We start from the raw sequence: 27,007 nt of genomic DNA on the forward strand, positions 1-27,007 counted from the left end.
ACCTTTAGTCATATGTATTGGAACATAGCAACTGCATAACACTTGTCTTGTCTTTTAGTTGTTGTGCATTTTGTCTCTTCCGTATCCTCTTCAGGAGGTGAATTGCTGCTCAGTTGGGTCTTGGTTCAGGTCTTGTCTAAAACCATCCACTTTTCCCCTGATGAAGTCATTTGTTGTGTTTGCAGTGTGTCTCTTGCTGCATGATGAGGTTCCTCCTGATTCATTTGTATCCGTAAATGATCAGACAGAACGTTTCTGTAGACTTCTGATTTCCTTCTACTGCTACCATCATGAGGTCCTTCATAAGTAAACATTAGAGAGATTTGTGAGAATGTTCCAGAAGCAGTCATGAAGCCCAAACAATGATGCTACCACCACTAGGTTTCACATGAGAGCTCGTGTGTCTCGGATCATAAACAGATCCTTTCTCCATCAGGTTAATCCCTTTTCATGAACTTTTCTGGGACATCTCTGTATTCTTTGTGAATTCCAGTCTGGTCTTCTGATTCCTCCTGCTGATGAGAGATTTGCATCTTGTAGTATAATTCTGCTCTCAAAACCTTATTTGGATGGTGGATTGTGTAGATCTTCACCCTGCCCTGTGGAGGTTGTGAGTGATGTCACTAACTGTTGGTTTTTGAGGGGTTGGCATTCGAGATTGTTCTGATAAATTTTCCTTGTTTTCTCAGAATTGCTTTTCTCCTATAGACAGCTCTCTGGTCTTCATGTTGGTTTATCCTTTTTAACATCAATTTCACTCTTCACAGGCAAAACCTTGGACAGATACGAAGAGTAGACGTTCCGAATCAATCATCTAATAGGAAACATCTGGGCAACAAAAATACAGCTTGTAGACACGTGTTCCAATACTTTTGCTTACTTGAAAAACGGGGTTTTTGTTTTTGTTTTGTTTTTTTATTTAAAGAAAAGTGTTTCTAACTTACAAGATTAAAGGGTTTCAAAGTTGATGCTGAGTCAGTATGATGTAGCTGTATATAGTGAAGACAAACAGACTACAAATCTACTTTAAAGAATGTTAATGAAAGCGTAGACGAACGAGAAGGTGATATTAACTTCAGAACACTTTCTGCAGGATATTTACTAGCAGGACTTTGCAGAGAATTGTTCTTCTTTTGATATAATAAAACTTTCAATAACAGATTATAATGTATTTAAGAACTGTACAGTTATATAATAGTTTAATTTTAAACAACTTTAATAGATGATTGTTTGGGAGAGTCGAGTGTGGAAGGTAGCGAGCCCCGTCGCTGGAGCAGGAAGTGCAGGGGATACGTTAGATAAACCTCGCTCATTACACAGCACATTTCAGTGAACTGCTGTGAACCTGCGGGGTATAAAGCAGCTCGGGGAAAAGTAGTACACCAGCGGAAAGCTAATTAGAGCACCGTGAAAAGAGTTGTAGACCCAGGAGAGAAGTATAGAGAGAACACACATACACAAGAGTAGGCTGAGATTTTGTTGCTTGGCTGCTCTGAAGTTCTTGGAGAAATGTAAATAAAACACAGAAAATTGGTATAATTTTCTGAACAATTCCATGTAACCCGATTTCGCGTATGCTAGCTACCGAAACCAGCTATGCATTAACAGAATAGACTGAATCACCTAGGCTAATTGTAGCTAGCAGATTTACTCACCAACCTGGCTACTACAATGAAATATATAATAGTAGTTTTGTACGGATAAATTAAGGTAATTAGGGAATAAATCACTCACCGTTGCTCTATTAAAACAATCAGTAATTAGCACGTCGATACGTTTTAGCACTACATCCCGAACTAATATATCTAATATATTTATCACATCCCACAGCAATTTGACAATTACTACAATGTTTTATTAATTAACCAGTGATCTCAGACTTTTAATCCATTTATAATTAAACACCCATTCCCTCACTTGAGCTGCTAACGTTCCTTCACCTGAGCTGCTTTTCTGGAGACTTAATCAACACCTAGTCTTCTGACCAATCACCATCCAGAATTCGGAGTTTCTGCATATAATTTTTCAGAGCACAAAGGAAACAAAAAATTAACACCTCTTTTTAGATATGAAAGTCAGACAAAAGACACTTCTCTACTTTCCCTTCACGATTAACAAACATATTTTCATGCTTGATCATGGCAGGGTTTTAGGATGATTGAACGTCTCCCTCGACCCAACATTTGCAGTTTTATGTGGCACTTTTTCGCTCCTCAGCACTAAATTCGGATCGCACTTTGGCATACAGCATTTTGTCCGAGTTTCCAGGCCCGAATCCAGGACAAAGGCCACATCAGCACTTCCAGTGCTTCAGTGGTGCAAAATTAGTCGCTGATAAATATTCATGAAGGAATATTTCAAGCGATGTATCAAAGGGGCTGCTGTTTTATAGACAAAAATCAAATACCTATCACACGCAAGTCTCTTTGGTGATCGATAAGGACTGCGAAACCGTCGCCGCCAATGAAAGCGGGACGCAGCAAAATTTGGTAGAAATAATTAAGACACGTGGCTTTGGACAGCAATTAGGAGATCAGCTCCGTGTAGACCAGCAGACTTTCACGAAAAGATCTTCAAAATGTCCACCTTTGACCCCATCTGTCACATGTACGTCCCAAATCCTCACAAATATCAATACAGCTCTCAATGATTCCCATTTATTTTTTGTTTTCCTCAGATCAGATTCGTTCACTAATGAGGTTTGGAGAAGACTGAGGTCATGAGTTTACCAAGATAAGATTCAACATAAAGTAAAGGTTTGCTGTCTAGAGTTTGTTTGCAGTGAAGTCTATTCATAATTACATGACACCGTCACACTCACTTATGTCTAACAGCTTTCTGTTAAACTTCAGTCTCGTATCTGCTGTGTGTTTAACTAAAAGGCTAACAGACCGCTAAAGGAATCTGATTGCTGGAAACTCAAACATACGACAGTAACGAGCTGCAGCTCCGTCTGGTTAAACATTGAAATGGCTTTATGATTGAAGCTCGCATGGAGGTGAAGAAGCGATAAAACCTGTCACCTTCTGAAGGCTCTGAACTAAACAAGATCTGGTTTTCTCCTAAAGAATATTAAAAACAATCACAGGAAAAACACCTACACACACACACACACACACACACACACACACACTTGCACACCTTTCAGTTATTACACTGAGAATTAGTAGTGTGTGAACATGAGCTCAGTATAAATTTATCACGACGATTTGTATCACTTTACGCTAGCATTATAGCCTCAGTGCATCACAGCTAACAAGGCATTAACAGGCTAATTAACTCACAGAGCTAATTACAGGGCAGTAGTTAGAATCAACACAGTAAATGTGATGTACAACAACATGAAACGCTTTATTTACTCTTAGTACATGGAGCCACGCCTTCAGAATCTACGCCGGTCTGCAGAGTTCACAAATGTGAGATACACAGCTAGCTAAGCTAACCTTCCACCTGCTAACTGCTAACACAAACAAACACAATTACTAAAGTGCTAAATTTAACCATGACACTAAAATATCCTTATGGATTTTATAAAAATTTGTTACCAAATCATGGTTAGTTAACATGATGTTTGCTAGTCTAGCTAGCTTACCAACATCGAAACATAAACATTACAGCACCAGACCTAGCAAGCGACATATTATATTGATAAACAAGTAAAAACAAATTATGTTTTGTTCAATTATTTATAAAGTTTCTATTTATATATAAAGTTATATTTTATAAAATGTATATTATTTATCAGTTATAAAACGTATCGTAAGATTACAATGAATGTAAATAAATAAAACATTATAGGATTATTACATTTATTTCTAGACTTGTTTTAGCTTGTTCAATTGGCTGATCGTTCTGATTATTTTTATTTTTATTTCTAGAGAAATCATCAGAAAATGCAGGGAATCAGAAAAAAATATATTAATTTTAATTGATTTCAAATAATAAAAATGCATTTAAAAATGTAAAAACAACTCGATACAAAAAAAATAAAAAAATATAAATAATATAATGTAAAAATATAGAAGAAAAAAAATAATCAAGAGAAATATTAGCTAAATTCTGTTAAAATAATCATTTTTTTTCCAATGTCGACGGCTGCTTTCAAGGTCTCAGGTGTAGAAATAAACCCTGAATGAAACAACAAACTTTTTGATTCCCTGCCTTAAGACAAAACATCTGAGAGCGCTCACCTGCAGGTTTTCAGCTGATTCTCAACCTGAAGATACAAACTCCTTTTTCCAAGAATGGAATAAAGTTTTTTGTTGTTTTTTTTTAAAGGTGGGCAAAGGAGAATTTCCTGTTTGCAATGAATTTATGAGGTAGCGAGTGACAACAGTCACTATCTCATGGCTCTGTGTGTATTTCTCTTTGTGTGTCTGAATACAAGGACAATGACAAAAGAGATCGGGAGAAGAGACGAAAATATGAAAGGAGAAAAAAAATGTCTCTGATGTTTTTGTTCTGAACTCAGCTGCGGTTTGTGACCTTTTCTTTTACCTCTCTCAAGGTTTAGTGCATTTAATGTTGGACAGAATCACTGACTGAACCTCCAGCCACAAAAACACAGACTTCAAAGAATCTCTGGATCTTTCTCTCTCTCGCTCTTACACACACACACACACACACACACACACACACACGCACACACGCACACACGCACACACACGCACACACGCACACACACGCACACACACACACGCACACGCACACACGCACACACACACACAGGAAAGCAGACATTCCTCCCAGGTCACACACTTCCTCATCCTGAACAGTGAATATTTAATCGCAGAACATTTGCAGTTCAGATATCAGATACTACACACACACGACAGAAACGCACTAAGGGGCGGAGTTTGTCCCAAAACTGAGGCGTATCTCAGTTACGCTCAATTCTGACCTTGAAATTCTTTGCACGAGTGAGGATCAGTGTTAAGCCCAGCGCCACCGTCCGACAGTTTGCTGCAATCAATATAACGAAATAAATCAAGAAGTAACATTTTGAGGTATCTCTGAAACCAGAGCAGATGAGTAAAGCCTATGATAAAGGAACCTACAGGATCTCAGTGGAGTACCTCACGTCCTCATTAAGTTGTCTGCACAACGCTTGATGCTGCACACTGTAGAACCTATTAAATCTAAAATACTACACTGTGCTGGGTCAAGTGATATTTTATAAGCTTTTAATACAGTCTAGCAAAAAAAAAAAAAAAAGACATAAGAACCCTTTTATGAACCGAGGAACTTTCTGAGGAACACAGAAGCTTTAGATGAGCTCAGACGTACGTTCCTCATTCTTGTAATGACGTTCGTATTTGTTCCCTAATGCATACAGGGTGCCTGATATCTTTTGTACACTTTTCTCGCTAAATGATGATGGTATAAGCTCCACTATAAACCGCAGTTCTTGCTTACTCACTGAAGAGTGTTTATTATTTGCTTCTATTTAAAGAAATACAGTAAAAGCACCATAGTTCCAGTCCATAAACTCCACGGCCGAATGTAGGTAACTATTTTAGAGGTCTTGTGAAATAATAAGGTCCCAAACTGGGCCTATGTTCATAAGTGAATCAAAAGCTTCAAGCAGGTCAGAATATAAATGCCAGCCTGGAACTATAACTACAGCAGAACATCTAGCACCTGATTAATACTCCACCTTCAGATGGTGGTTTTAGGTTAGCATTGTGTGTGAAGAAATTATAAATGATCTCTAGTGCTGTTCTCCACAAGTGCAGATAAAAATTGGTTCATTATGTGCCAGGTGGTCTACATTCAGCAAAACACTGCATTAATCATTTATAGTCATTAATCATTGATGCCTGATGTGTCACAACGCAATACTCCTCACTGCAGTGAAGCACTTTACAGTCAGAGAAACAGTCTGGTAATTATGATGACATTTCAGTGGCCTTAATACAGCATTCACACAAAAAAAGACACTGAGACCATGAGTACAGCAGAAAAAAGGGGCAAAAATGGTCAGAGGGACCACATACTGTACAGGGGTTACATAAAGGACTGAGGGACAAAACAAAGGACTGATAGGTTACAAAAAGGACATAGGAAATACATAAAGGACATAGAAGTTTAAAAAAAAGGATAGAGAGGTTACATAAAAGACAGAGAGACTACATAAAGGACAGACAGACTAAATAAAGGACAGAGAGGTTACATAAAAGACAGAGAGACTACATAAAGGACGGACAGACTATATAAAGGACAGAGAGGTCACATAAAGGACAGAGAGACTATATAAAGGACAGACAGACTATAAAAAGGACATGTAGGTTACATAAAGGACAGAGAGACTACATAAAGGACAGACAGACTATATAAAGGACAGAGACTATAAAAAGGACAGAGAGACTATATAAAGGACATAGAGGTTACATAAAGGACAGACAGACTACATAAAAGACAGAGAGACTACATAGAGGACAGACAGGTTACATAAAGGACAGAGAGACTACATAAAGGATGGAGAGACTATATAAAGGACAGAGAAACTATATAAAGCACATATAGTTTACATAAAGGACAGAGAGACTATTTAAATGACAGTAAGACTACATAAAGGACAGAGGGACTATATACAGAACAGAGAGACTATATAAAGGTCATATAGAACAGAGAGACAAAATAAAGGACTGAGAGGTTACAAAAATGACAGAGAGGTTAAATAAATGACAGACAGACTATATAAAGGACAGAGAGATTGTATAAAGGACAGAGAGAATGCATAAAAGACAGAGAGACTATAAAAAGGACAGAGAGAATGGATAAAGGACAGAGAGACTATATAAAGGACATAGAGGTTGCATAAAGGACAGAGAGACTACATAAAGGACAAAGAGTCTACATAAAAGACAGAGAGACTATATAAAGTACAGAGAGACTATATAAAAGATAGAGAGACCATATAAAGGACATATGGCCCCTAGTAATTGATATGTGATACATGAAGAAGGCGGAGCTTGTTAAACGGAGAGACGTTACGTTCCTCGACTTGAGTTCAGATCAGTAAACATGCAGCCAGAGAAAACAAACAGAAATGTCTGTCATTCAGCATCTTACAGTAAATCATTATTTCACCTCACCGTCCTCAGTGTAATCTTCCAGCACACCGACTGCAGATGTGACTCAGACACATCTGTATAAAGACATCAGGGCACAGCTGCAATGTATATTTAATATCAACATCAGGCCTTTGTTCTCATCCTCTTTTATCTGTCATGCTCCATTACATTCATTTTGAATCCTGTATTATAGAAATTTACTTGACAGCAGCGGAAACAACAAAGAGCTTTTAAATGCAAATGTGTCTCATCAATACAAGCAGTGAATCATGTCAGATTTATGATGACAAAGCAGTGTGGAAGCAACACAGAAAAAAACAGGGAGCAATAAACTTGAATATCAAGGGTTTTCTTTAAAAAAATTAAATAAATAAAAAACCTTTACTCCAGAATCACATCCAGCAGGAGTGGAAGTGTGACTGTACACAACCTGTGTTACAAATTAAAATCTAAACTGTAATATACAAAGTAAAATTTTATCTACAATACAATTTCAATTTGTATCGCATCATATTATATAGCTTTGTATTCTAATTTACCGCAATGTAACATAACACAATGTAACTTGAGATCGCATCATATTGTTTTTGTAGTGCATAGTAAGAGATTAAATTGCATCGTGTCGTGTTGCTATGTGCCGTATCGTAACAAACCGTATCGTGTTGTGTTATAAAATGTTGTATATAATTGTAACATGACGTATCATAACATATTTATCATGCCGTAACAAATGATATTGAATTGTATCATCCTGGATTATAAACACATTGTAGAGTTAGGGTTAACATGATGTACTGTGTTATGATAGACTGTAACGTGTCCTACCGTAACATAAGTCGTCATATTGTATCATAACATGACGTATCATAACATATCATATTGTATTATGACAGACTGTAATGTATCCTACCATAACGTATGACATCATATCGTATCATGACATGACGTGTCATGACATGACGTATCATGACATGACATATCATAACATATTGTACTGTATTATGACAGACTGTAACGTATCCTACCAAATGACATCATGACGTATCATAACATGACGTGTCATAACATGATGTGTCATAACATATCGTACTATATTATGACAGACTGTAACGTATCCTACCATATGACATCATGACGTATCGTAACATGATGTATACTGTATAACATGACGTGTCATAACATGACATGACGTGTCATAACATATCGTACTGTATTATGTCAGACTGTAACGTGTCCTACCATATGACATCATGACGTATCATAACATGACGTATCAAAACATACTGTACTGTATTATGACGGATTGTAACGTACCTTACCGTATGACATAATGGCGTATCATAACATGACGTGTCATAAGATATAGCACTCTATTATGACAGACTGCAACATATCCTACCATATGACATCATGACGTATCATAACATGATGTATGTTGTATAACATGACGTCCCATAACATGACATGACGTGTCATAACATATCATAGTGTATTATGACTGACTGTAATGTATCCTCCCAAATGACATTATGACGTATCATGACGTATCATAACATGACGTATCATAACATGACGTATCCAAACATATTGTACTGTATTATGACGGACTGTAACATACCTTACCGTATGACATAATGACGTATCATAACATGACGTGTCATAAGATATAGCACTGTATTATGACAGACTGCAACGTATCCTACCATATGACATCATGAAGTGTCATAACATGATGTGTCATATCATACTGTATTGTGCCAGACTGCAAAGTATCCTACCATATGACATCATAAAGTATAATAACAATGTGTCATAACATGACGTGTCATAACATATCGTACCGTATTACGACAGACTGCAACGTATCCTACCATATGACATCATGACATGACGTGTCATAACATGATGTATCATAACATATCGTACCGTATTACGACAGACTGTAACGTATCCTACCATAACATATAACATCAGAACTTATTATAACATGTTGTAATCAAACATAACACACTGAATTGTAACATACTGTAACGTCATTCGTTAATGTAACAGCGTTCTGTATTGTAACATGTTTCAATGTAACGCATCATAACAATATATCGTATCCTACGGAATTGACACGTATCGTAACATACTGTATCACATCTGTATTATAACGGATTGCGGCGTAGCGGATCACGTATTTTATCCATTTTTATTGAACAAAAATGAACAGAACACACTCTATCCTCCAGCCTAAGCATTCATCACAATTTCTGTAGAATTTATAAACAACCTCTACAGAAAGATGCATCTAAGGCAGTTTTTCTGCAGACTGTACAGTAATAAGTGCAGCAGGCCTGCAGAGTGCCCGCAGTCGGTGTCCTGTTTAATGGCGTATAGCGACTGCAGAGAAACTAAAGCGAGTGCAGCACGTATCGACAGCAACATCACACTAACTGCAGCAGTCACTAACGGTGCGTCCATAATATTGAACTTTTACTGCAGTCTTACACACTGCAGCTTTACTGCAGCTTGTTTTGCTGCATTACTGCAGTCCATCTTTGCAAGCTGCTTATAGATTGGTGATCAATCCAAAAAGAGATCACAATAAAATAAAAGAGTTGGATCTATATTAAGAGTTTAGCTCGTATAGTAAGCGTCTCAGGCTAATGAATAGATGCTGTGATGGATTTTATATCTGTTATAAACAGATCAGTGCTTTTCCTCTTCTCACATTTCCCTCAGAGGAACTCGGAATAGAAATCCAGTGAATTTTATAAATGCAGAAACACAGAAACAGTCTCCTCTCTTCCTCTCTCCTTCTCTCTCCTCTTCTCTCCTCTCCTCCTCTTTTCTCTCCTCCTTTCTCCTCACCTCTCCTGCTCTCTCATTTTCTCTCCTCCTCTCTCCTTACCTCTCCTTTTCCTCTTTCCGCCTCTCTCCTCACATCATCTTTTCCTCTCTCTGCCTTTCTTCTCCTCTCTCCTCATCTCTCCTTTTCTCTCCTTTTCTCCCCTTCTCATCTCTCCTTTTCTCTCCTCCTCTCTCCTTCTCCACTTTCCCTCTCTCTGCTTTTCTTCTCCTCTCTCCTCCTCTCTCCTTTTCTCCCCTTCTCCTCTCTCCTCATCTCACCTCCTCTCTTCTTTTCTCACCTCCTCTCTCCTCACCTCCCCACCTATCTCCTTTTCTCACCTCCTCTCTCCCTTTTCTCCTCCTCTCTCCTTTTCTCACCTCCTCTCTCCCTTTTCTCCTCCTCTCTCCTTTTCTCACCTCCTCTCTCCTTTTCTCTCCTCCTCTCTCCTTTTCTCATCTCCTCTCTGATTTTCTCACCTCCTCTCTCCTTTTCTCTCCTCCTCTCTCCTTTTCTCCCCATCTCCTCTCTCCTCATCTCCCCTCCTCTCTTCTTTTCTCACCTCCTCTCTCCTTTTCTCATCTCCTCTCTGATTTTCTCACCTCCTCTCTCCTTTTCTCACCTCCTCTCTCCTTTTCCTCTTTCCTCCTCTCTCCTCACATCACCTTTTCCTCTCTCTGCCTTTCTTCTCCTCTCTCCTCCTCTCTCCTTTTCTCCCCTTCTCATCTCTCCTTTTCACTCCTCCTCTCTCCTTCTCAACTTTCCCTCTCTCTGCCTTTCTTCTCCTCTCTCCTCCTCTCTCCTTTTCTCCCCTTCTCCTCTCTCCTCATCTCCCCTCCTCTCTTCTTTTCTCACCTCCTCTCTCCTCACCTCCCCACCTATCTCCTTTTCTCACCTCCTCTCTCCCTTTTCTCCTCCTCTCTCCTTTTCTCATCTCCTCTCTGATTTTCTCTCCTCCTCTCTCCTTTTCTCACCTCCTCTCTCCTTTTCTCCCCTTCTCCTCTCTCCTCATCTCCCCTCCTCTCTTCTTTTCTCACCTCCTCTCTCCTCACCTCCCCTCCTATCTCCTTTTCTCACCTCCTCTCTCCCTTTTCTCCTCCTCTCTCCTTTTCTCACCTCCTCTCTCCTTTTCTCTCCTCCTCTCTCCTTTTCTCATCTCCTCTCTGATTTTCTCACCTCCTCTCTCCTTTTCTCACCTCCTCTCTCATTTTCTCTCCTCCTCTCTCGTTACCTCTCCTTTTCCTCTTTCCTCCTCTCTCCTCACATCACCTTTTCCTCTCTCTGCCTTTCTTCTCCTCTCTCCTCCTCTCTCCTTTTCTCCCCTTCTCATCTCTCCTTTTCTCTCCTCCTCTCTCCTTCTCCACTTTCCCTCTCTCTGCCTTTCTTCTCCTCTCTCCTCCTCTCTCCTTTTCTCCCCTTCTCCTCTATCCTCATCTCCCCTCCTCTCTCCTTTTCTCACCTCCTCTCTCCTTTTCTCTCCTCCTCTCTCCTTTTCTCATCTCCTCTCTGATTTTCTCACCTCCTCTCTCCTTTTCTCACCTTCTCCTCTCTCCTTTTCTCACCTTCTCCTCTCTCCTTTTCTCACCTCCTCTCTCCTTTTCTCATCTCCTCTCTCCTTTTCTCACCTTCTCCTCTCTCCTTTTCTCACCTCCTCTCTCCTTTTCTCACCTTCTCCTCTCTCCTTTTCTCACCTCCTCTCTCCTCGCCTCTACTCATGTCACCATACACTCAGCCCTTTAAATTGCACTCAGATCCAGAGAGATCCAGAGATACTGAGATTGTGGATCAGATTTTCCACTGCATCTTTCTTTTAAATCTGTAGAGAATCTCACGAATCTCACGTCTTCACACGCCGGGGGGGTCGAAGGTGCTAAATGCCGACACTTAATTAGCTAACAGGTCACATTCATCAGGTCTGCTGCTGCAATGCGAGGACTTGATTCGCTGCACTAGTAGTGGGTTATACAAATATGTTCAGAGTTAAGCAAAGCAGTTTGCCATCAAAAAAACGAGAGCTGTAGAAACATCAGACATGTCAGCACGGTGTGGGACACAGACAGATCCTCAGCCTCAGTTACATCACTCCATAATTGCTTGAATCTTTCCGCTATATCTTCTAAAAAACACTTGACTGACCATTACCGTTAAACCATCACAACAGGGGCAGCTTAGCACTGCTGGGGCTTTGTCTTCTCATCAAAAACCCAGAGCATTAACCACATGAGAAACAATACTGTTTTACAACACACAAAAATAATCTAAACACACACACACAGACACACACACACACACACACACACACACACACACACACACACACGTGCTACTACACTTCCCTGATATCTTCTGAAGAAACAGCAAGATTAGATGATAAAAGTGAGCTTGATTCAAAGAAACTGACTTCAAAGAGTTGACTCAAACTGCTGACTCAAGGACTTGACTCAATCAGCCATCTTAAAAAAACGGAGACAGGGCTGACTCAAAGAACTGACTTAAATTAGCCAAGTCAGTGAGCTGACTCAACAGACTGACTCAAAGAAATGACTTAAACAAGCTGACTCAATCAGCTGACTCGACAACCTGTCTCAAAACCCTGACTTAAATCTAACTCAAAGAACTGACATAAAAGAGACGACTCCGTGAGCTGACTCAATGAACTGTCTCAAAAACTATACTCAAGGCTGACTTAAAGTACTGACTTAAAAAAAGAGCAGATTCATGGAGCTGAATCGGGCAGCTTACTCAACAATATCCGACTCAAGGCTGAGTCACAGAAATGATTTGAAAGAGCCAATTTAATGAGTCGACTCAGTAGATTCAACTTGAAGAGTTGTCTCAAGAGCCAAGTGACCCCAGACAGTCGTGATTTCTCAGAGCAAACTCACGAGCGATGCAACGGCCTAAATAGTCACGCCGTGTGTCCAAAGAAATAGAAATAAAGTCTTAAACAGAAATTCTACTATTTTAAATTTCACTCTGTACCAAATGAACATGTTTCTAAGAGATTATTATTAGGCGGTTCTTCACATTTCATTCATGTGGTTATTAGCCTAAATGAGTCATTCTATCACAAGAAATCTGAATTTTATCACAATAAATCCTGTATCGATCGGCTACTGAGTCCGATTCTGACCTTCTTCAACCAAACGGACACGGGCTAAAGACTAAATCACAGGAATTTGGATGAGTTTGTCCGTTCCGTAGAATAACCGCCGTGTTTCTACTTCAGCTTCGTGCACAGGAAAAGAAAGCGTCCTGTATGTTGTTTGTCCTCAGTAAAGACAGGACACAGACATTTCATTTCCTGGAATTTTTACAGCAACCTTTCTAGGAAGCTCCTGTCATTTCATGACGGTATTCAAGGCTTGTACCATCTGCTTCTCCCTCTGAGACTATTCTTCATTTCAACTTGCACTGGAAAGATAAACAGCCCCGGGACCTGGAGTCACCTGTGGAAGTTTTTCTGGTTGAGTTGCCAGCTTTAGAAAGGTGACAGTCAGAGTCACTGGAGGGGAAAACGGTCAGTACAGTTCACACGCACATCCTTGTTGTGACTCACCGAGATGGAACTGATCAAAACGCTAATTAAAATCTGCTTAATGCTGAAGAAAGTGCAGGTTTTCACTGCATCTGTATCCAAAAAAAAGTTCTAATCGAATCCAGATTCCTGCCTTCTCAACTAGTTTAACGTCCAATCGGATCGTTTAAACCACTGCGTTGTAGAGTCCTAGATGGTGATTGGTCGGAAGAGAAGGTTCTGTTATGGCAGTAGTGCAGCTACACATCGCAGGGTTATATTAACATTAACACGCATCCTTTCTATAGTAAAAGCTCTGTCGCATAGTTGTTGTCGTCGTCATGGTTTTACCGAATACGCCGCATGACTACATTTCCCATCAGCCACCGCATCTCTCACTCACCTGCTCGCAACAAGCATGTCACGTGACTAGTTTTGTCTTTCATCACTGCTGGTTGTCGGTTCAGGTGTGGGTTTTTTCTGTCTCGTTTATAGCTGTTTTAACGTAAGTGGAATAACTAAAACAGCATAAAATAATTTCACTACCCAGAAGTAAACAATAATCCACTCCACCCACATCCAGATCAGCTGATCCTGACCCGTAACCTCTGTCATAGGAAAGTGTCGCCCCATTGGTCGTCTGATCGTAGACCGAGCACACAGTACCGAGAAAAACAGGTGAGAACAAGAGAAAGCAGGGAGAAGTCGAGAGAACGCCACCGCACGCATCTTTAACAAACTTCTTCTCATTAATAAGGAAACATTTAAAAAAGATGAACGCAGATGAAGCATGTCTGCAGTTACCACTTAAAACACACACACACACACACACACACACACACACACACACACACACACACACGGTGAGTAGAATGTACACACCTGTACGTCACATCGCAGAAGGGCTGTCCCGGGTACAGAGCATACTCTGAGTAAGCCTGCTGGTTCCACATGTCTTACTGCAGGAGAGCAGACTGAGCTGAGCTGCTGCTGCACACCAGACACTCTGAGTTTCATTTAAAAACTCTCACACACACACACACACACACACACACACACACACACACACACACACACACACACACAGCCGCAAGGAGGAAGAGAAACAGGAAGGGGAGGAAGAGGAAGACGAGGCGGCATACATACACAAATATAATCACACATCTAACAAGGTCTCTCTCTCTCTATCTCTCTCTCTCTCTCACACACACACATACACACACACACACACACACGCATGGGAGAAGCCGAGCTTTGCCTCAGCTCTGCACAGCTTCTGGAGCTCGTCTTCGTCACTGGCTCGATGACGTAAGAAGCTCAGCTCTGGTGGACTCGCTGTAGTCGCTATGGGATCCTCGTGCCGCTTCTTTTACCGAGAGACAGAAATGAGCAACAACGTCGAGGAAAAGAGGAACGACAAAAGAAAAGAAAGACCGGAGAAGAAGTGAAGGATATTCAATGAAGTAATAAAGTCATAACATGATTATATCATAGTGCTCAAGAGCAGCGTGTGACTTGACTAAAAATATCTGGAGCCTAGATGCTCAAAATGCTCCAAGGAGAAAAAAAAAACAAAAACATCACAATTAATCTTTCTCACTCGATTGCTGCCATATTTATGCAAATGAGGTGGTTTATAATTAAATGTGCATACATTTGCATCCTTAATTTAGTTGTTTTGCTCATCAGTATCATAATATTCTTAAAGAAAAAGACTAGAAAAAGAAAAGTTTCTTTTTATTTATTTTATGTATCTTATATATATATATATTATATATTATATATATATATATATATTATATATATATAGATAATATTCACTTTCATAATGCATCTAAAAACTAAAATTTTACTAAATATCCTAAATAATAGTCACATAAAATATTGTTTTGAGTTTGTTAGCGATGTTTCTATTTTTTAATAAATGAAATTAATTAGTTTATTATAATTAGGCAGACATGTAGTGCCGGAAAGAAGTTTTCAGTCTTAAGTGAAGTGAATGTGAAGTAGGCGGAGCTTAAAGACATCATCCAAGTTGCTAAAAATTCAGCGAGTGATACTGCAGCAATTACGCAATGAACCAATTAAGTTTTATCCACTCATATTTACATTCAGTACAATGTAATGAAATAAAATGACAAATGTTTCTCATACTCGTGCGAATGTTAATCAGCTGTAGATTACCACGGCTATTCATGGTATATTTACATTTAGCCACACCCACAAAACTCCATAAAAGGCAAAGAGACCTGAAAATGTAATGACAGAATGATGACTAAGCGATAAAGGTGCGCCTCTTAAACTCGTCCGTTTTTAATTCCCCCTCCTCCTTTTATAGGGCGCCATTACTTTTATGTTCCTTAATTGTCTATAATTATTGGGTTTTTTTTATTAACATTGTGTGCCGAAAAATGTGTATAATTGTGTCTATCACGCTGTCTTTGATCCACTGTTACGTCGGTCATCTTTGTGCTCGAGTCTTCATCGGCGAAAGGAAAGAGTGTTAAGTCTGTAATGAAGTCAGTAATGACTCTGACCTGTTAGTTCCTCAGGAGCTCTTGGTCACACAATTCCACTGGACTATAAACTGTTGTAGAGACGACATTATTTACATTTCCAGTGTCACCTAAATGATGATGAGGTTCACTTCCGAGTCTGGTTCCTGTCAAGGTTTCTTCCTCGTATCATCTCAGAGAGGTATTTCCTCACCACCGTCACCTCAGGCTTGATCATGAGGGATAGATGTTAACGTAGAGATAAATAATAATTTAGCTATAAACTTTAAACTGCTTTGAGACGGTGTCCGTTGTTAAAAGCGCTAGACAAATAAATTCAATTGAAATTAAAGCGACGGCCCTCACGCTCAAGCGCAACCCGATTGGCTAATAAGGTCATGGTTTTTATTCTTTAACACAAACACTTTAGCACAGTTTCATTTATTATATTTATTAGAGGATGTTCGTAACAATGGGATGTCACGGATACGGGACTGAGACACAGTGTCTGTTATGTAGATGGAAAATTTGTAGCACCTTTAGGTCTGAACTTTAGCTCTCTCTCTCTCGAGAGAGAGAGAGAAAGGGAGAGAGGGAAAGAGAGAGGGAAAAGAGAGAGAAAGGGAGAGCAGAGAAAGAGAGAGAAAGAGAAGAGAGAGAGAGAGAGAAGAGAGAAGGGAAAAAGAGAGGAGAAAGGGAGAGATAGAGCGAGAGAAAGAGAGAGAAAGAGGAGGGGGGAAGAGAGCGTGGAAAGAGAGAGAGAAAGAAGGGAAGAGATCTCATCTGCCTCTTATCTCCTCTCTCCCACTCTCTCCCTCTCTCTCCCGCTCTCTTTCCCTCTCTCTTTCCCTCTCTCTCTCCCACTCTTTCCCTCTCTCTCTCTTCCTTTCTCTCTCCCACTTCAACATACCATAACAACTCAATCAATAGTGCGTTTGCTGTGATGTCCGTCGGATGTTTGTGGAAACACTTGACGCCAGCTTCTCATAAATAATCGTATCCTGATTATCCTGTCACGTCGTGTTTCTCATTTTTCGATTTCTCATCTTTTGTTGGTCGTGTATCTCTTCGAGGCGTCGCCTCATGACAAAACAGTTGTCAGTTGCATCACCGTGTGAGACCGGGACACTTGTTTTAACTGGATGTCGTGGGAAATAAAAGGCTCATTTGTCATTGCCAGGAATGATTTGTGCCAGTAGGTTAGAGGTGTGAAAGGAGAAGAACATGAATGAATCATGCCACAGGGACGTTATGGTCATAGCTCCCGAAGGAGCTTCTCACAGGGTCTCACGTCAAGGAGTGTAAAATTTCAGAGCTCACTTTATTACTTCACACATCATTCGCTTATTATGACCTAATGAACATTCTGATATTATATGTTTACCTTATGTTTTTTCTTTGCTTCTTTCTAACAAATTAGAGACACTTCCATGTTCATGAATCACCTGTAGAGGTGAGAGCGATATCTCATACAGCCGTGTGGTGATTTTTTTCTAATTTATTTATTTCTTTGTGTTCACATTTGCCAAAAAAGTCAAAGAATAAATCACTTACATCATACAGTTAAAGGAAAATAATCACAGTGACTGTTACCCCAAAGCTTGTTTTCCTCTAACAGCATGTGCTTTCTTCCTCTTACACCACAGCAATCAGACAAAACCACAAAAGGTTTGTTTGTTTGTTTGTTTGTTTGTTTATTAGCAAATGACAGAAAAGAATGAAAACGAATGACTAATTGTTTCCTCACAGGTCAAGTTATACCTGTTGGAACGTGTTCGCACTGAGCGTCCGCCCTGAGCGTCCGCCATACACCTCCCTGCTGAGGAGCCGTTGCTATAGAAACAATAACGTATCGGAAAGAGCACGTTAATCTGTATATGAAGCCTGTGATTTGTCACTGCAGTGCTGTGATAAAGTTAGCGCAAAGTTAGCGTAAATTTAAAGAGAGCTAGGGATCGTAAATTAGTGAGATCCTAGAGAGGGGCTCGACTATATGAAATGAATCGACTCCTTCTGACCAATCAGATTCGAGAACTCAACTGCACTGTTGAACTTTATTATTAGTTTTAGTCGATCTGTAATTATTAACAATGATAGAACGATTATAATTACGGCTGTTAGGCTACTACATGATGTTAACATGTTTATCAAAATAGAATCGAAAATACTGTGTAGGTGAAAAGAAAAACAGCTTTTCTGATTTATCGTTACTCATCAAATCAATATGACACTTTGTAGAAAAGTCACTTAGTGCCTCGCTAATTAACGATCCTTGGATGAAAAATGGTCAGCTGACTCAGTGTCCTTCTCCTTCTTCTCCACTCATCAATAAATCTGTCCGATCACCTTCCTGAACAGCTAGAAGCATAAACCATCAAAAGAAGCCTTGAGGAACTTCTTAACTTCTTACCTGATGTAAAAAATACAAGCTGCAAGCTCTAAACTCCTGCTTTCCTCTGATGTTACTCTGAATGTTCTCTACCAACGTCCAGCTTCTGCTCATCCACCACATCCACCATCCAAAACACTCCACACAATCTAGCATACCAGTTTTGTCTGCAAAGGAACGCAGGTGAATGCCGACCCCTGACCCTCGTGAGCCAGAAATATCCAGCGTCCGGCCGTGACCTCGGCCGTGACCTTTACCTACTGCAGGTTCTGATGTATTCTTGGAAGGTATGTGGCTCTCTTTGTTTTTTTTTTTCCTGCAGATGTCGAGTGTTAGATTCACTAGTCTGGCCACTCTTACCTCATCAGCACCTTCTCCACCTCCCTGAGGAACGCTCAAGGAAACAGACGATGAAGAGACAGAGTACTGGAGGAAGAGAAGAAGAAACAGTGTCTATCAAGAATGTCTCCATCCACAGCTCAGGTTACACCTGCTGAAAGATCATCCTGAAGAGCAGAAACTAATGATCTTGCTTTTCACATGTAACCAAAACCTTCCAGCATGTGGAAGCGTGGAAGATCTGAGGCTTATCTGAGAAGATGACCGATATCACAAGAGCTTCACCGCTGTGATGAGAAACAGTTCGACCTGGAGTTTACGATCTGATCAAACGTTATGAACTATCTACATGTCACGTTAAATAAAACATCATGTGGTTTATTTAATAAATTCACTTATTTGCTAATGTTGTTGTTTTTTTTGTTGTTGTTGTTGTTTTGCTAGGAGTAAAAATTGCCTTTTAAAGCCTTTTAATTAAAAATATGACTATGAAAATATATATATGACTTCTGGCACCTTTCTGGAATGTGGACCTCTGGATCCTGTATCAGATGTGGAGTAGGTGAAAGCAGGTGAAATAAATCTAGAGTGAAACAAGCCTGAAATATCAAAAAGACTCGGCAGCATTCCCTGGTGGCTCCTAGAGGAAGAGCACTATGAAGAGTCTGTTCATTTGAGTGCTCATGAAGGCGGAAGATTTGAACAGACAGAAACGACTTTGTCCTCTCATTGTAGATATTTCACACAAGGTTTAAAACCTGCCCTGACCATCGCTCCGGGCTGTTAGTCCTCTGATCAGCCCTGTTTTAGAGTATCTCTATGTGTATGTGTGAAGACAAGAGAGCCAAAGCTGTGCACAATTAAGGACATAAATTGCACCAATCGATGGCACGGTTCCAGCTCGTTCCAGTAGTTGCTCGCAGTCACTCCTGTTCTGTGCACTTTATTGTGCCATGCTGCACATATTTCCTGTCTTCCACTACATAAATCATCACAGGGGCCGAAGTTCAGCAGGGTGAAACGTTTTCAGACGTCACCGCACAGACTTTACAATCTGCACTGGAGTGAAACGCCGCCCTTTTAGTAACACAACACTAACACAAATGACCTTATAAACAACTGCTTCTAAAAGGTCTCTGAGTCTGCTGCTGCTTTCACACACACACACACACACACACACACACACACACACACACACACACACACACACACACACTTTATTTTGATTAAATCAAAGCCTGCTGTGTTTATCCCATCAATAAAAAGCAGCAAAGAGAAAAATATACAGTCCAGGAACACGTGAGACTCAAATACACAAAGACACAAACCCGCACAAAGACGCACACTGAGCGTCTACAGACGTATCTGAGACCTTCGCTTGATTCCTTATTGTAATTTACGTGTAACATCCCATGCAACTCACTTCCTGCTCTCACTTACGTTACTGCAGCTAGAAATTTCCCCACTGTGGGACGAATAAAGGTATAACTTATCTTAACACATGCTCCATCACCCTCCTTCCCCCGACTGCAAAAATCTCAAATCCCTCCATACTGAAACACTGTTATGAAGCACTGACACTGGAGACTCCTTCCATAAACGATACATACACATCCCTTCAATCGCTCACACATGGATTGAATCTTTCTGTCATTCGGATGTTACTGCAGAAGAAATATATTAGCATTATTAATAGAATAAGTGCATTAATATATTGGTTTTTATGATTATCGGGAACTAATAGTTAGCTTGCACAAGTACAGGCTTTAAAAAAAAAAAAACTGTTGTATGTCTGGTCCTGAAATGACCAAACCCACGATCCTTAACTTCCCACAACAAAAAAGGCCTTTCATTATCAAACATTAAAATTCTCCTCCGCAGCACAGACAAACACGTGATCCGACCACGGATTCCTGTCATAGTCCGAATCGCAAAATCCCACCGAGCAAACAGCGTAAAGTCGGAACAAACAGCACACATTGTTTACAAGCGAGTCGTCTCGACTTCACAAGCTGTTCCGTAAGAGATTTCTCTTTTTTTTCTCTCTCTCTCTCTTATGTCTCCTTCTCAGCCTCTGAAGGGCAAAACTGACTTCTGGTGCAATTTAAAATGCAATCTCAGCCTGCTGGGAGTTATTTATTTATTTCTTTATTTTTGACAGAATGCAGTAGATATTCTGTCATCTCTGTTTCATCACTGAGAAGAAAAGTGAACAAGCTCCGGTTAGAGGTTATTGGAGAACTTCGGGAATACTTACAGAAAATGCCGCAAAAAATATATATAAAAAAAAATAATAAATGGAAAAAGCAAACTTTTGACCTGAAAAGTCTCCCTTTGTTAAAGGGCTGCATCGATCTTCACCACGTTACCTTTCCTCCACCATGGAGCTCTCATCCGCTTCCTCGATGATAGCCTCCAGATGAACCGGCACCTCCTCCCGATCCTGATTAACATCTTGCGGAGGTAAGCAGCCGCAGCAGATGCTCATGCTGACGCTAGATCCCGTGCCACCTCTGCCCAGGGGTCCGGTGCGTCGGCTCTCTCGCTCTGTATCTGCCCGCACGCCCATGTTGTTTAAGGCACATCGTTATGGTGAACGCACATCATCTCATCTGTGAATGTCAATGCGTTCTGCAAAGGCTCCGGGGGTTAAATATCACCAGTTTAATCATGTTTGATGGAACGGCCTCTGAGCGTCAGACACAGGATCCTACTGTGTCCTCCAGTCAATCCCGTCTTTGTTTTATTTTTCTCTATGCTGCCCCATTCTCTGTATACTATTATTGCCCACTGAGTACAAAACAATGTGTTCTTAGCCTGTCATGGCCTTCATCACTCACGGTGGATGTGATGGTGCCATGACACTGCTGCTGCTGCTGCTGCTGCTGTTTGGTGGACAATATGACACGCTTCCTCTAATAAACCAAACTGAAATTCCAGTTCAAGCTTAAAATTGTAAAATCTCACTGGTTCATTCAGAACTTCCATACCATCCTGGGTGTTCATTTGAGTCGTTTAACGTGATGTCTGTGAGATAAATGGTGCAGGAAGTGAATTGTGAAATAGGTTTTCTGCTCCAACCCCCCCCTCACTTTCACACGTTCTCACCTCCTGGCCTGTTTGGTCCATTGCGGCTTCACTGCGCACGAGCCCCACCGCAAAAGGGAAATCATTAAGCAGTCCTGTCACAGCGCAAAGGGTCCTGCCTCCTCTTCCTCCTCCTCCTTCTCCTCCTCTTCAGTGAAAAACGCAGCATAATCACTTTAGCCCTGATTCTCCTCAACACAGCACAGAGAAATGAGAGAGGTAGAAAGAGGTGGCTTAGGAAAAAAAAAACATTCTGCAGCAGACAAACTGATACTCAAATATTTATGAGTGGAAGAAGAAGAAGAAGAAGAGGAAGTTTTCCACAAAAAAAAACTTCCACATGTCAGCATACAGCCAATTATTTTTTTCAGCTATATCCCGTGCTAAAGTAAACTAGCTAGTCCTGTAAGACGCTGCTTAATAGTTAGCGCCTCATCCATTTTCTTTTCAAACGAACACATTATTACGATCTCCAAACGATACACATTTCCCTGAATTCGCTTTAACTCTAACAGATTCTTCAATCTGGAAAAAAAATCCATGATAATTCAGAAAAGCAAAATCATCCTACGGCTTCTGTATCGCCAAAGCAACGGTTCGATAAAACTGGTCGTAAGAAATGAAGCTCTGAGGATTTTTTGAACGAGTTATATAAATAAATTTAAGGACAAGCAGTGCATGGATATTTTTTAATGACAGGGGGAGCTTTTAATACTCACCGAGAAACAGCTCCATATAATAAACACAGTAAAGCCATTAAAACTGAGTCTGAAGTCCAAAATCCCTACATCTAACACGGATATGGTTCATTTCTACTGCTGTATCTCAGCCAACATGAACCTCTGACCTTTTCTTGATTACAGTCTCTTTTATGAAGGCGTTTGATAACAGGCTGCCTTCAAATGGATTAAATCACACAGCAGAAACCGAGACAAAAGCCACAACAGGAGATTGTTTTTATCATAACTTGCCTGATTACAATATCTAGTGGGATTTTGTGTGACTGGAAACAAACCTACCGTGAAAGAAAATCAAATATGGTGTGATATTACAACAGTAGCTTGTAAAAAAAAAAAAATGCTGCTAGAATGATTTATCAACTAGCATTAATTATTTTAAATGTTTGAAAAGTGGGTGCTAGCATGATTCGCAGGGGATTTAGTTTAGATAATAAAATACAACAGCTATTACAAATATGAAATTGTGTGTGGCTGTAAAAAAAAAAAAAGCTGCTGGCTTGACTTCATAAACCTTTTAGCACTATTTTGTGTGAATAAAAGCAGCAGCTAGAGTGATTTTGAACAAACAGCTACTAGCACAAGATGATGTCACAGGAAAAATAGCTGCTAGCATGATTGTGTTTGAGCAGCTAATGTGATTTGGTGTGATTAGAGAAGGATTTTTTTATATTGAACTACAACCATCATTATGAGTGTGATTTGGCATGATTATATGAAAGAAAAACAAAACAGCAGTTAGCATGATTCTGTAAAAGGTAAAAAGAGCAGCAATCATGATTAGCTAGCATAATTTTATGAAGAAAAACAGCAACTAGCATGATTTTATAAAAGAAAATCAGCAGATAGCATGATTGTGAGTGAACGGCTAATGTGATTAGGTGAGAATAGGGAAGCTTTTTTTTTATATTGAACTGCAACCACTAATTTTAGTGTGATTTAGCATGATTTTATGAAATAAAAACAGCAGCTAGCATGATGTCATAAAAGAAAAACATCAGCTAGCATGATTTTATGAAAGGAAAAACCACAACTAGCATGATTTTATGAAAGGAAAACAACAGCTAGCATGATTTTATGAAAGGAAGAACAGAAGCTAATATGATTTTTATGAAAGAAAAACAAGAGCTAGCATGATTTTTACAAAAGAATAAGAGCAGCTAGCATGATTGTGTTTGAGCAGCTAATGTGATTGGTGTGATTAGATAAGTTTTTTTTTATATATTGAACTTCAACCACTAATATGAGTGTGATTTAGTGTGTTTTAGCACGATTTAATGAAAGAAAAACCACAGCTAGCATGATTTTATGAAAGAAAAAGAACAGCTAGCATGATTTTCTGAAAGAAAAACATCAGCTAGCATGATTTTATGAAAGAAAAACCACAGCTAGCATGATTTTATGAGAGAAAAACAACAGCTAGCATGATTTTATGAAAGAAAAACAACAGCTAGCATGATTTTATGAAAGAAAAACAACAGCTAGCATGATTTTATGAAAGGATAACAGCAGCTAGCATAATTTTATGAAAGGAAAAACAGCAGCTAGCATGATTTTTACAAAAGAAAAACAGCAGCTCCTAGCATGATTTTGAGTGATTAGTTGAGTGAAAACAGCAGTTTTTGTCATTTCGTGTAAAAGCCCGCTGTTAGCATGAATATGTGTGTAAATAAGACTTGTTAGCGTGGCCCCAAATGAACAATGGACCATAAATCTGTGCCTCTAATATGGCACTGGTCAATTAGCAGAGCAGAGAGATTAGCAGTCAGTTTGGGATGGTCTAAGAGAAATTTGAATATTGGTCAGACAATGTGTGTCACAACCTCGTCAGCAAACAGCGTACTAAACCCATACAGAAAGGAAATCCAGGAAAGACCCCATTATCATCTCTGTAGTTTCTCCAAAAGACAAAAACATCAGGTTGTTGCATACGTATCATCCCCCCTTTGTGACATTCCACTTTGTTTTATGAACTGAAATGAACTCTATTGTGATTTATACCATGATTCTACACAAAGTTGTTTTGCATAAGTATTCGTCCCCCACACCATCCCCCACCCCTTCACTATTCTGTTTACTTCAGTTACCATCAAAAGTCCCATGATCAGTCAGGTGTGTGTCAGGTGCCTTCAATATAAATACACCAGTTCCTGGAAGAACCCAGACGTTGTTTGGAGAACGTACCTAAACAAACAGAATCGTGAAGACCAAATAGGGAATTAAAATAAATAAATAAAACAGGTTTTATTAGTCAGAGCAAGACCAAAAAGGCGAAAGGGGTGTGAATACTTATGCAAGCCAATATAGATTCTAATATGTTGGAAAAGATGAACAGAATTCTTATTAATATCCCTGTCGAAAAAACTTTTACACTACAGGTATTGTTCTGTCCGTAGGATAACGTGAATTGATGTTTGACGTTCGGCTAAGATTTAATTAATCACGATAATGTCCGTAAAATGTCTTTCATCTCGTTCTGTTTTCTCCAAAGCAATTCTTTGATGAATTTGTCACCAAAATGAAAGACCCAGTAAGAACTGTTTTTAAAATCTCCTGAGAAACTTTTTTTCTAAAAAAAAAAAAAAAAAAACTGGGAAAGAGACAAAAGGAACATTGTTCCGACAGAACCCCATTGTGGAGCCGAGTCTTCGGGGAGCTATAGGATTGCAGCGGTTCAATGCAGCCTGACTCGAGGCAGGTATCCGTTTGCGTGGCTCGAGGTGAAAACACTTTTAACTCCTCACACAAGTGGAGCATTAGACATTGTTTGTGACTTTCAACATGTCACAGCTGTGCTACTGAGAACCTTCCAGAACCGAACAATGTTTTCCAGTTTACACACACAAATAGATATATTTAGCTGATAAATTACTATTGAAACCTCAAACGGACTCGTTGGAGTTTAGGAATGTGTGTACGAATTGCGCTGGTGGACATTTTGATGGGTGATGGGTGAAGGAGAAGGGGAGATTTGGGGGTGGGGGGCTACAAGAGAGAGAGCATTTTTTGCTACGCTCGCTCAAGCTTAACAGTCCCTCCATTGTGCCACAACGCTTCTCAATTCCAGCAGCCTGCTGCACCCGAAACAGGCCGTTGTCAGGGCAGCGACATGTGGACTTGGACCGGACTAAGCCTCTTCAGCACACAATAAGGACAGGGGGGCTGTCAGGACAAGAGTTCACCCCTGACTCACACTGACCGTCAGCATTACAAAAGCTAATTCAGATCTAAACAAACAGCCTACCTCTGTATCTCTATTAGCAAAAAAAAAAAAAAAAAAAAGTGTTCCAGAAAAACACAAGAGTTTTCTTGTTTTAGATTATCACATCAAACCCAAGCTGCCTGCCCTGTACACGATAACACACTGTTAATACTCCCTTACATCACTCAAATTAGCCAAACACTAGTAGGCTAGCTGAGATAAGCATCAAAGAATCAGAGTCTCAAGTTGCATCATGTTCAAGACTTACATTAGCTAAATAACCTAGCTGGCTAGTTCAAATTCGCACACACTGGTCAGAAAAATCATGTTCACGATCAGGAATTATTTTAACAAAATATCTTGTTGCCATAACAACCACCATCTGTTAATCGCTATCTGGCTAGATAGCTGCTAGCAACAGTAGCACAGCATTGTTAAAAAAAAAAGTGTAATTCAATTGTAGTCTAATTTTTTTGCATATTAAATTTGTTAGTGTTTAGTTACCACAACCACCGAACGTGTCAAAATACAGTGTTGTCATGACAACCTCTGTTCAACACGTATAATCTGCTCAACACTTATAATAAAGGGTTTCATAGTTACAACAGAGTCCGGGTTTGAGTTTCAATCCCACTGTACTACAGACATGAAAACGAATACTTCAAGCTCTGAACAGATAGAGACACGGATAGAATAGTGTTATGAGACGTAGCTTAGAGTGCGGGTGGGGGCGGAGTCATGCGGGAAAAGACCACGCCCGTCAAGAAGAATTTCATTAGAGGACGAGCGTGATACATTTGAAGATTTTCAGAGCTGATTTGCACTGATGCTTCCTTTTATTGGGATAAAAATAATTGCCCCTCCCACTCAGTTCGGTTTGCCAAACATCACGCCTGAGTGGTTATTTTCTGTGAAAGAGAAACGTCGCTGGATCTCTTTCATTCAAGTTTTCAAGTTTATTTGTATAGCTCTTTTTACAAATACATGTGTATGTATGTATGTATATGTATTTATCCCCAATGAGCAAGTCTGAGGTGTCTCAGGCAGCAGTGGTAAGGAAAAACTCCCTTAAATTGGTAAAGGAAGAAACCTTGAGAGGAACCAAACTCAAAGGGGAACCCATCCTCATATGGTTGACACTATAGGGTGTGATTACAAATATACAGTCAAACAAATGTTGTAATTGGTGTAAGGATCATCTCTTGTGGGTTCTGGGGCGACTCTGCACTCTGCCATTAGCGGTCATAAGCAGGCGATAACTACTCAAATAACTGGCGGCCACAAAGCCGGCAGTAAATCAAATGAGTTTCACATCCTGAATGCGTCCCGCTC

The 27,007-nt window shown here is 39.8% G+C and overlaps 1 protein-coding gene across 16 annotated transcripts in view; it reads right to left on the reverse strand.

Annotated features, from left to right (window-relative positions):
• plekha7b (pleckstrin homology domain containing, family A member 7b) overlaps positions 1 to 27,007 on the reverse strand; it is a 111,808-nt gene that overhangs the window by 77,345 nt on the left and 7,456 nt on the right. The window contains exon 1 of one of the 16 annotated variants that reach the window (XM_027178449.2): positions 21,019 to 21,747. The exons of 12 other annotated variants lie outside the window; for them this stretch is intronic. In XM_027178449.2, coding sequence (XP_027034250.1) covers positions 21,019 to 21,218 — 200 coding nt within the window. In that variant the 5' untranslated portion in view covers positions 21,219 to 21,747. Of the gene's footprint in view, positions 1 to 14,308; positions 14,459 to 18,670; positions 18,691 to 21,018; positions 21,748 to 27,007 lie in introns of those variants that run through there. 3 more of the 16 variants (XM_027178458.2, XM_047807651.1, XM_027178455.2) reach the window with 3 other exon arrangements.

Source organism: Tachysurus fulvidraco, chromosome 2 (assembly GCF_022655615.1).
Source record: "Tachysurus fulvidraco isolate hzauxx_2018 chromosome 2, HZAU_PFXX_2.0, whole genome shotgun sequence".
Taxonomy (NCBI): Eukaryota; Metazoa; Chordata; class Actinopteri; order Siluriformes; family Bagridae; genus Tachysurus; species Tachysurus fulvidraco.